This window comes from Culex pipiens, chromosome 2 (assembly GCF_016801865.2).
Source record: "Culex pipiens pallens isolate TS chromosome 2, TS_CPP_V2, whole genome shotgun sequence".
NCBI lineage: Eukaryota > Metazoa > Arthropoda > Insecta > Diptera > Culicidae > Culex > Culex pipiens.
The window spans coordinates 144,653,474-144,670,406 of NC_068938.1; the positions used below are offsets into that span (position 1 = coordinate 144,653,474).

Below are 16,933 nucleotides of genomic sequence, written 5' to 3' on the forward strand. Positions count from 1 at the left end.
ACTGTTAATTTATAAACAAATTTTCAGACCTGCCATGCTTTATGCTGTGCCGATCTGGACAAGCTGTTGCTTAACCAGGAAGAAAAAACTTCAGAGGATTCAGAACAAAATTCTGAAAATGATTCTGAAACTTCCTCCCTGGTTCAGCACCAGTGAACTTCATCAATTAGCCGAAGTTGACACTTTGGATGTTATGTCCAATAAGATAATTGATGCATTTCGACAAAAATCATTGCAGTCTTCAGCTGCATTGATCCGCTCTTTATATAGTTTATAAGTTAGTTTTAAGGTATCCCTTTTCCCTTTTGTACATGTAGAACCTCCTACATTTGAAATCACTGAATAGCGAAAGCTACAATATCTCATGAATAAATGAAAGTTGTTAGTTTTTAAAATTGAGGTGAAAAGTCATCGATTGTGATTGGACACTCAATAATATTTTAACTGAATGAATGTATATGGAAAAGAAAATCTGAATAAATATAAATTAAAAAAAAAAAAAAAAGTAAAGCTGTTTTTGAAGATTGCGTGTTTTTGGTGAGAGCTTTCCATTATTTATTTTTTTTCAAATAACCCTTTCATCAATTCTAACATTCATACATTCCAATGAAGACAACTACGCCATTTTACTATATACGTGGTAGGGTGTTCCCTTGGTCGTTCGCTGTGAGTTGTGGATTGCCTGCTTCTCTAATGAAGGTTCGACTGAGGGGGCATGCTTATAAATTTATCGTCGCTCCATACCCTCAGTGACGTGATGGGAGCAAGGGCGTCTATGTGAAGTGTCCCTACACCCGCTACAAATTTCCGGCGCTTGGGGAGGGAAGAGGGAAACCATTTTGATCTATGCGCCGGTATTTGTAGCACTAAAATTCGTGTAAAAAAACTTATGCACGTGGGTGTACAGATTACGGAGTAAAAGATGATCGAATTGTTCACCTAGCGCTCACATGTGTTCCAGGACCAAGTTGCCTGCGGGTATGGGGATCATACATACATACATACATGGGACGGACTAGATTAGAGCGGCAGTAACAGTAGGCCTGTAAATGTGAAATATTTTTTTTTTAATTTCTTAACGAAAATAAGTGTATGTCCCAAATTGAATTTGTACAACAAAAAAAAACAGTTTTATTTAGATCAATGTCATTTTAAACAAGCTTCAAAATAAAAAAAATCAATTTGTTTTTCTGAAGAAACGGGTTTTTTGTGATCTTAATATTGTCTTTGTTTGTATTTTAGAGCCATAAATTCAATTCGGGATATTTACTTATTTTTGATACGAAATTTTAAAAATTATGTCTTCAAATTGCAAGGCCTACTCTAAAGCAGTTTGTGGTAGAAAATGAATGTAAGTAAAACATTTGCTTAGCAATACAGGTCTTTTCAACTAAGGCAAATGCATTTAAAAAAAAGAGGGGATGCTACGAGGCAAAAACAACCCCCATGCCAGAGAAACCTCTTTTTACGCGGTGGAGTTACGCTTTTTTATTTCGTCGATTTCTCTAAATCCATACAATAAATACCTTTGGAAGCTTCAAAATGCGTTTTGTAGATCTGATCAAAACCTAATTGCTTTTAAAAGATTGCAAAAATGTTGCGTCGTTACAGAAAAATCGACAAATTAGAAAAACGTAACGCACTGCGTAAAGCGTATGAGCAGATTTGATGAAGCTGGATGTCGGACGCTTGGGTGGTCACTTGAGGTATTTGAACGAACTTTCGAATGAATTCAAAATTAAACACATTATTGTTATTTGTACACTTTTTGGGGGCCGGATCTCGGATATTTCGATGAAGATTATGGTAGAGGCCACTGAGCGACCCGTCAATAGTTGTATAATTGAAATTATGTTGAAATTTGACTTAATTTTACAAAAAATCACCCAAAATTATAAGAGTTCAAAGTTAGTAAGTAATTCAAGGAAATTGTCCTCTCGCAATACTCAAATCACTTTCAGTTGATTGCAGAAACCTTTGATTCTCCCATCTCTCCTTTTGTTGTAGCAAGTCAATTGTAATTTTTTTTAATGTTTCCTCGTAACTTTTTCCAAAATAATGTCCAAAGTCACCATAACTGACTGTCTACAAAATGATGTTGATTATCCCCATAGAAATTAATTAAAAGTCACACAACCCATGCTATCTCCTTGGGACAAGTCAACCACCCATTACCAACAACAGCACAGTATTAGAAAAAAAAGCACTTACTCCGTGTGTTGGCTTAGACCTTGCCATCCTCGAACGAATTTTCATCCTCTCTTTACTCTTCACACGTGAGGTGCACATTTAATTTTCCTCCAGGGCAAACGGTTTTCCTCACCCTCACCCCCACCAGGGAGCGAAGATATTCACACGTCATTAGATAAACGGTGTAATTTATTCATCGTGTGTGAGAAAGAGAGTACATTTTGCTGTTGTTCAACGTCATTGGAAGCGAGTTTTGTTCTTGTTCGATTTTTTTTTTTCGTTCCACCATTTTCCATTTTCTCAAAGCAATCCCATTAAGGAAACCCATTAAGGGGGTGGTGGGTGGTTCCCCCAACAGCGTCATCATCGCCAAGGATGGTCATCCCTTTCCCGGCGGAAAACCATCGGCGAAGACAAGACTTGCCAAGTTTTTTTTTTTTCTGTTTATGATTTCCGGATGATTGGTTGGGATCTGGTCGTGAAAGCCTGCTTCCCTTCACTGTTGACTGCAAGGTAAGCCCCCTTACTTTAGAAGTAATCAAGTTACGACTGTTTTTCCTCAGTTTTTTTTTTCAGTTGTGCCCGCTATCTTTTCCATTCCGTTATTGGAAATCAGTTGTCCGTTGAATGTTTCTGTCGTGTGTGTGTGTTTGTGAGTGTGTGTGTGGCTTTAATACATTCATGTTAACAGCTGATTTGATTTTTCGTTGAATGTTTCCTAACTTTTTTGTTAGATTTGTGAGTGTTTGCTTTGCGCTGGAAAACTTAACGGTGTTTTGCAAATTTTGCATATAATCGGAAATATTTTATTTAACTATGTACAAGTGGGTCGAAAGAAAACAGTAAATTTAAATTTTTCCTATGGACTTCATAAACAAAATTCGAACTAAAAATTCAACACTTGCCTAAACCACTAAATGTATTTTGCTGTTATATATATCCTCAAAAATGTACACTGATGTAATATGAAATATATTCTTGCAACTATCGGCTAGATTTCACATTCGCTTACACGTACAACCTTATGCGCTAAAATTTGTTTCAAATTATCTAAGTCATCATCGTACCTACTGCTGCGTCGGTTTGCTAAATATTTGCGATATCTGCATCTGTAATCAAAAATATTACTCACAATTTGGATTCATTTCTCTTCTACAGTGGACTAACTTCATTCTTCCTCGTTTTTTTATTTGTTTCGTGATTTGTTTGGAATATAACCGAGCGTTATCAATGTTTACTAAGAATTGAACAGATTTTTTTCAATTAGCGATTAGGGTCTAACGGAAAATTCAAAATTTAATATCTTACAAATTGAAGTGATTCCTGTAGAAAGTGCGTGAAAATAGCTAACTATAAAGAAAAAACGGTTCAAATATTAGTTATAGATAAGTAGATATAATGTCAATCACTAATGGTAAACAATACCATCACGTTTGCTGGGCCAACATTGATAAACATCTCAAGATTTAAAAAGAATTAATTGTTTTAACCTTCATTATATAAATTTTACATAGCATTTGAATCGTTTGAAAATTAACCAAATCTTTCCCTTGAAAGAATATTACAGAAAATTATTTGAAACACCATATTTGGGCAATACGATAATTATTAATTTAAATAATGAATTAATTTTATAACTTAACCATACCTAGTTATAAATGCCGTTGGTTTGGTCTTTAAAATCTGATACCGTAGATATTCCTTTGTTGAAAAAACGTCAATCTTGAAAATAAAATCGGAAATACTTTCCATTATAATTTCAACCATCATTTCGTTAAGGTATTTTATTTTAACGAAAAATGATATTTTTTTAGCTATTTCAAAATACTACTGAATGAAAAAATAGCCCCTGAGATTTGGTATATATTATTGGATTTTATTTATATTTTTATAATTGGCTCAAACTTTTTCGGAGCCTTCCCATGACCATAGAAATCATTTTGTGTCATTAGTTAACCCATACAAGGTTCTTTACAATGTTGGCAGCTAGAAATACATAAATGGTACGTAAATATTCCAAAATCTATAACTTTTTAAGGAATTTTTGAAAATGCCATTTTTTTTCTCTAAAAAACCTCAAAATAATTGTTATTGCAATATGGGTATAAAATGTCCGGGTTTTTTTTTTAATACATTTCGAATGTTATATTATTTTTTTTAAATACTAATTTTCGAAAAAATACACAAAATTTCAGTTTTTTACAATATGAGTATAGAACGGTCGAGATTTTTCCAAGCATTTCGAATGTAATAACAACTTTTTTTTTAAATACTCAAAATTCTCACAAAACTACGTATTTTCGAATAAATACTGTAAGTTTTACTGTTTCACAATATGGGTATCAAATGTTCGGGAATTTCTCAAACATTTCAAAAGTAATGACAACAGTTTTTGAAAATATACAAATTTTTCACAAAACTACGTATTTTTGAAATAAATACTCAAAATTTCAGTTTTTTTTACAATATGGGTACCAAACGATCGGAATGTTTTAATACATTTCAAACGCTATATTATTATTTTTTGAAAAAATGCTCAAAATTTTCACAGAACTACATATATTTGAAAAAATGGGTAAGTTCTAACACAAATTTTTCAATTTTTATTTTTTCAATAATACGTAGTTTTGCGAAATTTTGAGAATTTTCAAAAATATGTGTTAAAAGTTTCGAAATGTATGAAAACATGATGATCGTTTGATACCCATATTGTAAAAAAACTGAATTTTTGAGTATTTTTTAAAATAGGTGGTTTTATGAAATTTTTGTAAATCTTCAAAAACTCTTGTCATTACATTCGAAATATATGAAAAAATCTCGATCGTTTGATACCCATATTGTAAAAGCAAACTGAAATTTTGGATATTTTTTCAAAAATTCGTAGTTTTGTGAAAATATTAAGTATTTTCAAAAAAAGTTGGTATTTCCTTCGAAATGTTTGAAATTATATAGTAAAAAACTGAAACTTTGAGTATTTTTTTTTTCGGAAATACGTAGTTTTGTGAGAATTTTGAGTATTTTCAAAAATGTTGTTTTTTCATTTGAGTTTTTTTCGAAAATATTTAGTTTTGTGAAAATTTTGAGTATTTTTATAAAATTGTGTTATAACTTTCCCGCCCGTGTGGATCAATCGGACCGCGCACTGGACTCACAATCCAGAGGTCGCTGGTTCGAATCCCGCGGCGGGCGCTCTAAAATTCTTTGTGTAAATATGGGTATTCGGCGCCGTCGCTCCGTGCCATACTTTCATACACTTAGGAGCCCAGGGCGGCGAAGTCCTTGTAGTTAAAAGGAAGACACTAGTGGTTGGTACTAGCAATGGTGGCCGACAGCTATAAAGTCAACTTCGTTTTTTTCGTTATAACTTTCGAAATGTATGAAAAAATCCCGATTGTTTGATACCCTTATTGGTAAAAACTGAATTTGGAGGTTTTTTTTTCTAAAATATGTAGTTTTGTGAAAATTTTGAGTATTTTCAAAAAATGTTATCATTACATTCGAAATGTAGGAAAAAAACCCGATCATTTGATAGAGAAAAAAATGGCATTTTCAAAATACAGGATATATAATATAATAAAATACAGTAACTGTAATTGCAATGGATAGCTGACATCATCCCTAATCCAAAGCACTATATTTTTTTCATACGATTATAGCCAATGTCTCCCATAAAGCCAAAATCCCATAAGCTATGTGCTTCAGTTAAGCACTGGGCCGTGCTTAACCGAGGCAGCTGAACGAATCAAAACCGGAGCAGTGCAAAACCGAGGCGTGCAAAACCGGGGCATGACTGTAAGTCATTTTCGATTGCAAATTTTCTTTTACATCTTAAAGTGCTTTTCGAAATTTTGTTTGAATATAATTTGGGTTCTTTCCAAAACTCAAAATTTAAAAAAAAATATATATATTTCTGGTGCCAAGATTTTGCACCATCGTAAACTGTATCGTAAAAGATGTTTTTTGGGTTTTTTGGTTTGTGCTCAGAAATTAATATTCAAATAGTTCTATTCTTAAACGATTTCTATACTTGTCTGAAAATTGGTCTCGGTACAAAGTTCAAATATAGTTGTGTGTGCTAGATATTGTAAGATACTTGGGTACCCGAAACCCCAGCTTTTCTTTAATTCAAGATTCTTTTTTAAAATGTATAGCTAAAAAGTTAATTTTGAAATAGTTATTTTGCTTTTCCAGCGCACTTTCATCAGGTTAAGGAATCAAGTATAAATTAAACATTTAGAAACCAATCAAAAGAAATTTTTTACACAATTTTTCTTTCTTTGTACAGAATCGGTAACGTACCGATTATTCAACGTTGTCACATCACATCACTCATCAACTCTTTCTTACCCTTACTTATTTGTGGAATTATCTTATTTTCTTCTTCTTATAATGCTCCAGGACGCATTCCAGAACTTCTGGAGGCTTAAAATATACAATTTTCTCTCTTACAAACAAAACACACACTCATGCTTCCTTTTTTCTCACACCAACTATTGTTTCAGTAGTATCGCGTAGTTGTAGTATTTCTTAACACTGTATGTGTGCTCTGTTCTCTTTATGTGTGTTTTTGTAGCTTTGACTATGTTTATTACTCAAATTGTGCCTTACTTCCTAAAGGTCGCGTGCGCCCTATGGAGATTTGCCGACCGAATCTTGTTGACTTTTTGCAACTTTTCCTTTGGGGACACTCGTTTTTTTTTTTCATTCTCTGTACAGACTCAACAAACAACAACCTCGGCTGTTGTTCAGGGCATTCCGGTTGGACAGGTTCTACTGCTGTTCGCTAGGTGGTAAGACCGCGTCAACGACGTATCGGGCGATGGCTCCGAACCGGTCTATCATCTCCCACTCCACGCGCCGGGACAGGTGCTTTCAACGAGGTCGCCCTTCTGGCCAGCATCACTCACCGGTCTTCGTCGTTCTCGGCCCGCCGGAAGTCGGCGTGTCCGGTCATCGGAGGTGGAGTTCCATTGGAGGAGCAGCGCCCAGCTGACGAGGACCGCTCCGAGGGTGGCCACCAGCAGGCAGCCGTGGGTGGTGGCCCGTGGGATCGTGGTGGCCGTGCCGGTTTGCATCGCTTCCGGGTGTTCACCTGAAAGAACCGCCCGAACTGGGGATGAGCGTTAATAAATACGAGACCCAACTGTGGAAAGAAGGGCTGGGGGCTAGTGGGGGTGCTGCACGGAGGGAAATCAAGTATTTGTATTGAGTGTATTGATTTTGTGGTATTTTATTGAATAACATTGCAATACGCTTTGCTAATTTTTTTTTAATGCATGACGAAAAAAAAAACAAACCTGTATGTTCTCAAATCTCGATTAAATTTTCAAAAGGCCCTATCTGCATAGGAAACCCATGAGGGATAGGTTGTTTGAAAATTTAATCTAGAAATCAGAAGTTACATTTGGCATTACTCCAATATATCTTAAATAAAATTAGACTGTTTGGAACAACGGCGTTTCAGGAGGAAAAATTTTTATTTTTGAGTGTATAAAAAAATCGAATATCATTCCGCAGCCATAAAAAACTATCTAAAAATTAATGAGTCAGTAATTTTAAGACAAAAAAAAACGAAGTTGAATTTATAGCTGTCGGCCACCATTGCTAGTACCAACCAATCTGTCTTCCTTTTTATCTATAAGGACTTCGCCACCCTGGGCTCCTAAGTGTATGCAAGTATGGCACGGAGCGACGGCGCCGACTACCCATATTTACACAATTTTAGAGCGCCCGCCGCGGGATTCGAACCGGCGACCTCTGGATTGGAGTCCAGTGCGCGGTCCGATTGATCCACACGGGCGGCACAATTCGTTTATTCGTTTCCACACGGGCGAGACAATTCGTTTATATAAATGAACTTCTTTCATTCGAATGTGCTTGCCTTGTTATAAAACACATCGAGCAAAAAAAAAAAAAAAAACAAAATGTACAGCTTCCCGGTTGTAAAAATAGTAGCCTATGGTTTATGCTAAAACACCAAAAAAATTGAAGATGTTCTCCGTTAAATTTACTACAAGCTGCATGCATTAGTTTTTGTTGGCTCATTTTGCGAAGTGATTTTTGATTTGAGCAACTCTCTACGAAATCGGCCGATTTCGACCATTTTCATTTTTTCGATTTTTTGATTTGACTAAAACTTTGTGGGGGCCTTCCCTATGACCAAATAAGCTATTTTGCGTCATTGGTTCACCCATACAAGTCTCCATACAATTTTGGATGCTGTCCAAACAAAAATGGTATGTAAATATTCAAACAGCTGTAACTTTTGAGTGAATTTTCTGATCAATTTGGTGTATTCGGCAAAGTTGTAAGTATTGTTGAGACAATTGAGAAAAAAATAGGTACACGGAAAAAAAAATTGCAGATTTTTTTATCAACTTTTTTTTCACTAAAACTCAATTTCCCAAAATACGTATTTTTTGATTTTCGAGATTTTTTTATATGTTTTAGGGGACAAAAATCCGCAACTTTTGAGCCATAGAGAAACATGGTCAAAAAATCTGCCGCCGAGTTATAAATTTTTGAAAAAACAGTGATTTTTGGAAAAAATCGAAGTTTCATGCAAAAACATGTTTGACATTATTTTTTAATGCAAAATTGAATTTGCAATCGAAAAGAAACACGAAAATTGAAGTTTTCTTAATCTCCGATTTTTTCCGATCTTTTCGAAAAAAATATTTTCAAAATTTTTAAATCAAGACTAATATTTTAAAAGGGCCAAACATTGAATATAACGCACATTTAAAATGCTAGACTTGATTTAAAAAAATTCAAAATATTTTTTTCGAAAAGATCGGAAAATTTCACGAATGTTTTATGTGTTTACATTGAAAATCGGACCATTAGTTGCTGAGATATCGACATTAGTAAATGGTGGGTTGTTTTGGTGAGACTTAGAAAACTTCAATTTTCGTGTTTCTTTTCCTTCAAGCGGCTGTATCTCTGCAACCCGAGGTCCAATCTTCAATGTCTCTTTGACAATTTTATAGCAAATTTTCTGAACTTTTCAAAAAAAATATTTTTAGAAATGGTCACTCATGGTCACTATATTTAAAAATTGAAAAACTGCAAATATTTCGCTAAAATCAAACTTTCGGTGGCTATATCTTGAAAACGGTGCCCTTTGAGCATGAGCATGAGCATGAGCATGGTTGACTGCCAATGAGCTGCTACTCCGTTATTGACAGATCAGCTGAAGTTAAACAATGAATCAAAAATGATCAGTGGGAGCCAACCATCCGTTCACTGTTTAACCCCTGAAGACCCCGACTTTATTAGTCAATACCGGCGCCCTCCCAAGAAGCCTGCAGTTCAACAAAAGGGAGGAATGTTAGTCCGATAGTTGAAGTTGCAGACTCATCAAGCACACAGTTTTTCGCTATATACTTGTTGATACCGCTTGAGACCGTTGAATCCACAGCATCTCCTTCAAGCATCACGTGATTATTTTTTTTTGGGTTAGTAGGATAAGGTATTGGCTTTTCGATGCCTCCCGAGCTACGATGCTATGGGGAGGACTTTCATAACAAACCCGTCGGCGAGCCTTCCGAGCAACGATGCTATGGGAAGGTCTTTCTAATTAGCACACCAAAACACTCGCGCACAGGTATTTAAATACTGAATAAATGTAATTTTTCATCATGATTACCCAGACGACATTGATGATATAGGAAGGACTTTTTTACAGTCATTTACAGTAACACTTAAACTTATTTTAATGCAACAATTCACACGACGTCGTGCCTCCCGATCAACGATGATGTAGGAAGGACTTTAGCAAGCCAACCAGGATGAAACACGAAATAAAATTCTTTTCTTTTCACACACAATGCCACATAATTGACCGCGCGTCACCACCCAACTAATTGATCTGATTTTTTTCTGCTTGTGGGCAAGCCAACCAGGATGAAACACGAAATAAAATTCTTTTCTTTTCACACACAATGCCACATCATTGACCGCGCGTCACCACCCAACAAATTGAACTCTATATCTTGAAAACGGTGCCCTTTATCAAAAAATCTGTATAGTACTTTTCGATTGCAAATTCAACTTTGCATTAAAAAATAATGTCAAACATGTTTTTGCATGAAACTTCGATTTTTTCCAAAAATCACTATTTTTCAAAAATTCATAACTCGGCGGCAGATTTTTTGACCATGTTTCTCTATGGCTCAAAAATTGCGGATTTTTGTCCCCTAAAACATATAAAAAAATCTCGAAAATCAAAAAATACGTATTTTGGGAAATTGAGTTTTAGTGAAAAAAAAGTTGATAAAAAAATCTGCAAATTTTATTTTCCGTGTACCTATTATTTTCTCAATAGTCCTCAACAATACCTACAACTTTGCCCAAGACACCAAATTGATCAGAAAATTCACTCAAAAGTTACAGCTGTTTGAATATTTACATACCATTTTTGTATGGAGACTTGTATGGATGAACCAATCACACAAAATAGCTTATTTGGTCATAGGGAAGGTTCCCACAAAGTTTGAGCCAAATCAAAAAATACAAATAAAATCCAGAGTGCATAATTGGCAAAGGGAGCGCGTGGTCGTAAAAATATTCGGAGTGAAAAGTGATTTTTTTTTTGTGTGTGCCTTTTGTTTCGCATTTTTGTCGTGTATTGTGTGCTGCGAGGAGAAGATTGCCCTCTGAAAATGCAGCGTCATCAGTGCATAATTGGCAAAGGGAGCGCGTGGTCGTAAAAATATTCGGAGTGAAAAGTGATTTTTTTTTTTTGGTATTTGCCTTTTGTTTCGCATTTTTGTCGTGTATTGTGTGCTGCGAGGAGAAGATTGCCCTCTGAAAATGCAGCGTCATCAGTGCATAATTGGCAAAGGGAGCGCGTGGTCGTAAAAATATTCGGAGTGAAAAGTGATTTTTTTTTGTGTGTGCCTTTTGTTTCGCATTTTTGTCGTGTATTGTGTGCTGCGAGGAGAAGATTGCCCTCTGAAAATGCAGCGTCATCAGTGCATAATTGACAAAGGGAGCGCGTGGTCGTAAAAAATATTCGGAGTGAAAAGTGATTTTTTTTTTTGGTATTTGCCTTTTGTTTCGCATTTTTGTCGTGTATTGTGTGCTGCGAGGAGAAGATTGCCCTCTGAAAATGCAGCGTCATCAGTGCATAATTGGCAAAGGGAGCGCGTGGTCGTAAAAAATATTCGGAGTGAAAAGTGATTTCTTTTGTGCCCTTCTTTCTAAGCCCTTCCTATATCATCGTTGATCGGAAGGCACGGCGTCGGGTGGATTGTGTTTAAATTTTTCGAATAAGGTTTTATTTTTTGCCATTTCTATATAATGAATGAAAGACGCACTGACAATTTGGATCGTTGAGTTAATAGTGGAGCAAAATAACTGTTTGTGAGTGAGTTTTTGTGTTAACCAGAAAGACCTTCCCATAGCATCGTTGCTTGGAAGGCTCGCCGACGGGTCTGTTATGAAAGTCCTCCCCATAGCGTCGTAGCTCGGGAGGCATCGAAAAGCCAATACCTTATCCTACTAACCCAAAAAAATATTAATCACGTGATGCTTGAAGGAGATGCTGTGGATTCAACGGTCTCAAGCGGTATCAACAAGTATATAGCGAAAAACTATGTGCTTGATGAGTCTGCAACTTCAACTATAGGACTAACATTCCTCCCTTTCGTTGAACTGCAGGCTTCTTGGGAGGGCGCCGGTATTGACTAATAAAGTAGGGATCTTCAGAGGTTAAACAGTGAACGGATGGTTGGCTCCCACTGATCATTTTTGATTCATTGTTTAACTTCAGCTGATCTGTCAATAACGGAGTAGCAGCTCATTGGCAGTCAACCATGCTCATGCTCATGCTCATGCTCAATCAAAAAATACAAATAAAATCCATTTCCGGTTTTGGTAGAGAATTGCTCATTTGTTTTTTTCACTCACGCCATGTGCCATGTAATTCATTTTGTTTTTGTGAAAAGTCGAATAAAAAATGGGCAAATTTTGTTCAGATTGTAACTAAAAATACTAAGCAAGCAATTTTTTACGCATTTTGTAGATCTCCCAAATTACAACTCGTGAAAATCCAAATTCCTGCAAAATTCAGCTTTTTAAGAAACCCCACCTCAATAAATTGGACTTTGTTTGCATCCGCATCACACTTTTTATGTTTTTATCTTCTGGTTATACAGGTCACAGGGACAGGCGTCAAAATATAATTTTGGATATAAAAAAATTAAGACATATTCTGAGACAAAAGGTGAGCGATATTGTTTAAAAACATTGTCAAAGTTGACAAAAGAAAAATACCTTTTTCAAGACAATGGCAAAGTCTTATAAAAAAACAACATGCCAAAGATTTTCGGAAAATTCAAAGTTTTCCTTTATTATGCTTTTTTAAAATTCTAAATTGGTTGAAAAAATGGTTAATTTTACTATCAATCATGCTGTTAAACATGTGAGTATGTCCCGATTTAGACCAATTTATTTTTATTATTTTTTTATTTAGCTCAAACTTTGTGGGCACCTTCCATATGACCAAATAAGCTATTTTGTGTCATTGGTTCACCCATACAAGCCTCCATACAATTTTGGCAGCTATCTATACAAAAATGGCACATAAATTTTCAAAAATCTGTAGCTTTTGAATGAATTTTCTGATCAATTTTGTTTCTTAAGCAAAGTTGTAGGTATTGTTGAGGAATATCCAGAAAAAAATAGGTGAACGGAAAAAAGTTGCCGACTTCATAATTAATTTTTATTTTCACAAAAATCCAGTTTCTCAAAATATGTTTATTTTATTTTTGAGATTTTTTGATATGTTTTATGGGACCAAAACCCGCAACTTTTGAGTCATAGAGAAGTGTGGTCAAAAATTCTGCCGACGAGTTATGAATTTTAGAAAAAGATACAGAGCCAAACATTCAATATTACTTTACAAAAAAAAAATATTTTCAGAAATGGTCGCACATGGTCACTATTTTTAAAAATCGAAAAACTGCAAACATTTCGCTGAAATTAATCTATATCCCTATATAAAAAAATCCACACACGCATACTTCCTCAAATGGCCCTTCGCTGACTTAGTTTTCCGTCCTTTATATCTTCTTCTATGACTCTTAGTCGACCTATCCACCTAAAATTTCATCATCTTTCTTCTAAAATTTGTGTCAGTTTTCACCGAAATAGTCCGATCAAAATTAAATAAGCATACAAAAAATCTGTAATGTACTTTTTGATTGCTAATTCAATTTTACTTAAAAAATGAGGTCAAAAAATGTTATGTATACATTTTCGATTATTTCCAAAAAATCATTATTTTTCGAAAAATTATAACTCGACAGCAGAACTTTTGACGATACTTCTCTTTAGCTCAAACATTGTCCCCTGAAACATGTTGAAAAATCTCGAAAATCAAGAAAAAAATCAAAAATTAAGAATTTGGGAAAATTGAGTTTTTGTAAAAAATGTTTATTAAAAAATCGTCATTTTTTCCGTTTACCCTTTTTCTGAATATTCCTCAATAATACCTACTACCTACTTTGCCGAAGATTGATCAGAAAAATCATTCAAATTTAACAGATTTTCGAATATTTATGTACCATTTTTGTATGGACAGCTGCCAAAATTGTATGGAGACTTTTATGGATGAACCAATGGCACAAAATAGCTTCTTTGGTCATAGGGAAGGCCCCAGCAAAGTTTGAGCCAAATTAAAAAATACAAATAAAATCCATTTCTGGTTTTGGTGAGAATTGCTCATAGGGAATGCATGGATAAAGTTTCATCCAACTAAACTAATCCCGAGCATGGGTAAATAACAAGGGAAATGCGTAATAATACCTTTCTCTGGTATCAATACCAAATTTTGGTATTCCTGGACCCTTTAAAATTTGTCTTAAGGATTATGCAAGAGCAAAATGTGGTATCATACCAATTTAAGTTATTGTTTTGATATTGCAAAATTGCAGAATTTCTCAATGGTTGAACACCACATTTTGGTATTCTTTTGGTTTAACGGTATTTTATCAAATTCCTTTAAAACTATGAGAAAATGTTGACCAATTGTGACAAAATAATTAATTTTGCGCTAAAATGATGTTCCGCCCGTGTGGATCAATCGGACCGCGCACTGGACTCACAATCCAGAGGTCGCCGGTTCAAATCCCGCGGCGGGCGCTCTAAAAATTCTTTGTGTAAATATGGGTATTCGGCGCCGTCGCTCCGTGCCATACTTTCATACACTTAGGAACCCAGGGCGGCGAAGTCCTTGTAGATAAAAGGAAGACACTAGTGGTTGGTACTAGCAATGGTGGCCGACAGCTATAAAGTCAACTTCGTTTTGATGTCTCAAAGCGAATGTTTCATTGAAAACCGGAAATTTCAAACTAGATTCAAAAGAAACATTTTGGTATTATTTTGGTATTAAAGTGTTTGATTAAATTTCTCTTCCTTTTTATAAATTTTGACGAGATAATTAATGTTGCGCTAAAATGACTTGAACCCCAAAAATGTTAAAGCTGATTTTGATTATTTTTATACACCCACGTTTTTTTTAAATCGTTGAAATTTCTCTAAGTCGGGATAACCATATACTTTGAAAAAAGAGTCAACCGACAGATTATTGAATTTTCATGAATTTCAATCCAGTTTTACTTTAATAACACTTATTTTTAAATCTTGTTATTTTTCAGAAGCTTCAAGAACTTCAACCACAGGCCGTTCATCAATGACAAATGCATTCGGTGTGGTGAAGAATATCACTAAGAACAACATGGAATCATCAGGTGAGTAGATTTAGGTGTTACATATGGATCATTTCCGTTTTTTCACTAACTGCAACTGCTGCACTAAAAATGGTATGAAAATACCAAATTTTGGTATTACTTATGCAAATAACAGCGACCAAAATGTGCTCTTGGCTGCCCAGTAATAGATCGTAAAATACCATGAAATCATACCAAAATCATGTATGTGGAAAACCAAAGGAATACCAAAACCTGATTTTCCAAGGGCGCGGGAATACCAAAAAATAAAACCATGGCAACACCAAGTTTTGGTATTCAAGCAATGTTCAAAAATCCAGAAGACCTCAACTTGGTATTGAAATGGTTTTATTTTGAGGTATTATTTTACCCTTGCAATAAAACATACAAGACTTTGGTATGATTTCATGGTATTTTACCATCAATTACTGGGAAACCAAGGGCACATTTTGGACCCTGTTATTTGCCCAAGTAATACCAAAATTTGGTATTCCCGTGTTATTTACCCCTGCTCAGGATACAAAGGAAAGTCGATTTGCAAAAAAACGTGAGAATTTCTCTTACTTAAGTAACAAATCAGTTACATTTTTGTTTATATTCATAATTTTTTACATCTGAATTATTTTTTGATCATTTTTTAGCTTTAGTTTTTACAGTAACACTTTTTAATTCAGTCAAATTTTTGTTTTATAGTGAAACGGGAAGGCATGAAGGTTTTTCGTGTTGCAGGCGATAAATAAGGCGATATTAAGCAATCTGTCGAATACAGAAATTGATTTAAGTTGAACAATTTTGTAAGAACTGGCGCCCCTATCACTCCAAATCCTCAAAATGTTATTTATCCGTATAGCACCCCCACCACCCCCAGACTGCTCCCCCTGTCCCCCTCCCTTCCCCCCGTACAAACTTACCGTTGAGCACGTGCACCCGCACGCTGGCCACGTCCGCGTTCGACGGCGAGCAGCTGTACTTGCCGGAGTCGTCCAGGTCGGCGTTCTGGATGAGCAGGTGGGACGTCGTGACGTCGCCCTTCTCCGTGATGACGGAAACGCCGCCGCGGCTCGAATCGTAGCTGATGACCTCGTCGTGGTGGTACCAGAAGATGTACGCCGGCGGTTCCGGGCTGTACTTGACGGCACAGGTCAGGTTGATGGTGCTGCCCTTGTCCACGTGCAGATCCGGCCCGCCGATGATGGTCGCCGTGGGTACTGAAGGGAGGAAGAGAAAAAAGGGTTCGGTGGTTAGTGAAGAGTTGAATTTGAAATTTTGGATATACTTTCTACAGGTCATGGTCAATATAAAGATTACTGTTATTATTTTCCAAGTTTTTTTTTCCAAAGCTTTATCCAATTTAAACTTCAAGATTCCACACCAAAAAAACCCCAACACAATCAGCGAGTCAGCTATTTTCCCACATAATCACAACAGCTTCAATCATCCGAAAATGATGGCCAAGCGTCTCACTGGGCAGCGATAAATCAAAATCCGTAACAAGCAGCAAGCAAAAAAAAAAGAAGCAGAAAAGCTCCTAACAAGAAGGAAAAGCGTGAAAAACCCCCCGCTTGTTTTCCACAAGCTTTCACCCGAGCTGAGCTGTGTGCTTTTTGGTGCTTTCTTTCGTTCTCTTTTCCGAGTCTAAATCCATTAAATAGGTCCCCGGGGTGGCTGTTGCTCTGCCACTGGTCTCAACCATGTGCATTGTCTGCGATGAGCTTTGGTTTTCGGAAGGGGCAAAAAACAGCAGGAGAAAATTTAACGAGCTTCATCATTAGATATAAATCTAGTGCAGAGTAGAATGCAGACATGGGTGAAAATCTTGATGTTGAAAGAGAGTGGCAAAAAAAAGAAGCGTTTTTAAATCCCACTGATACAATTAAGAGGTTCGTATCCGTTGGTGCACACCGTTTGCTGCCTCTCTTACATTATGGAACATGAAAGATTAAATTAGGAATCATCAGGGAACGGGGAACAGTTATAATGGATGGGAAAACAGTGAACGACATAACAGG

General features: G+C 35.8%; 2 protein-coding genes across 3 annotated transcripts in view; one reads left to right on the forward strand and one right to left on the reverse strand.

Moving 5' to 3' along the window:
- The window catches only part of LOC120423628 (protein yellow-like), a 564,570-nt gene that overhangs the window by 238,462 nt on the left and 309,175 nt on the right, over positions 1-16,933 (forward strand). The window lies entirely within an intron of this gene.
- LOC120423630 (kin of IRRE-like protein 1) overlaps positions 6,118-16,933 on the reverse strand; it is a 366,108-nt gene continuing 355,292 nt past the window's right edge. Inside the window, exons 4-5 of one of the 2 annotated variants that reach the window (XM_039587499.2) lie at positions 15,836-16,132; positions 6,118-7,282 (exon numbers count right to left, since the gene is read on the reverse strand). In XM_039587499.2, coding sequence (XP_039443433.1) covers positions 7,029-7,282; positions 15,836-16,132 — 551 coding nt within the window. In that variant the 3' untranslated portion in view covers positions 6,118-7,028. Of the gene's footprint in view, positions 7,301-15,835; positions 16,133-16,933 lie in introns of both variants that reach the window. The other variant, XM_039587498.2, reaches the window with a different exon arrangement.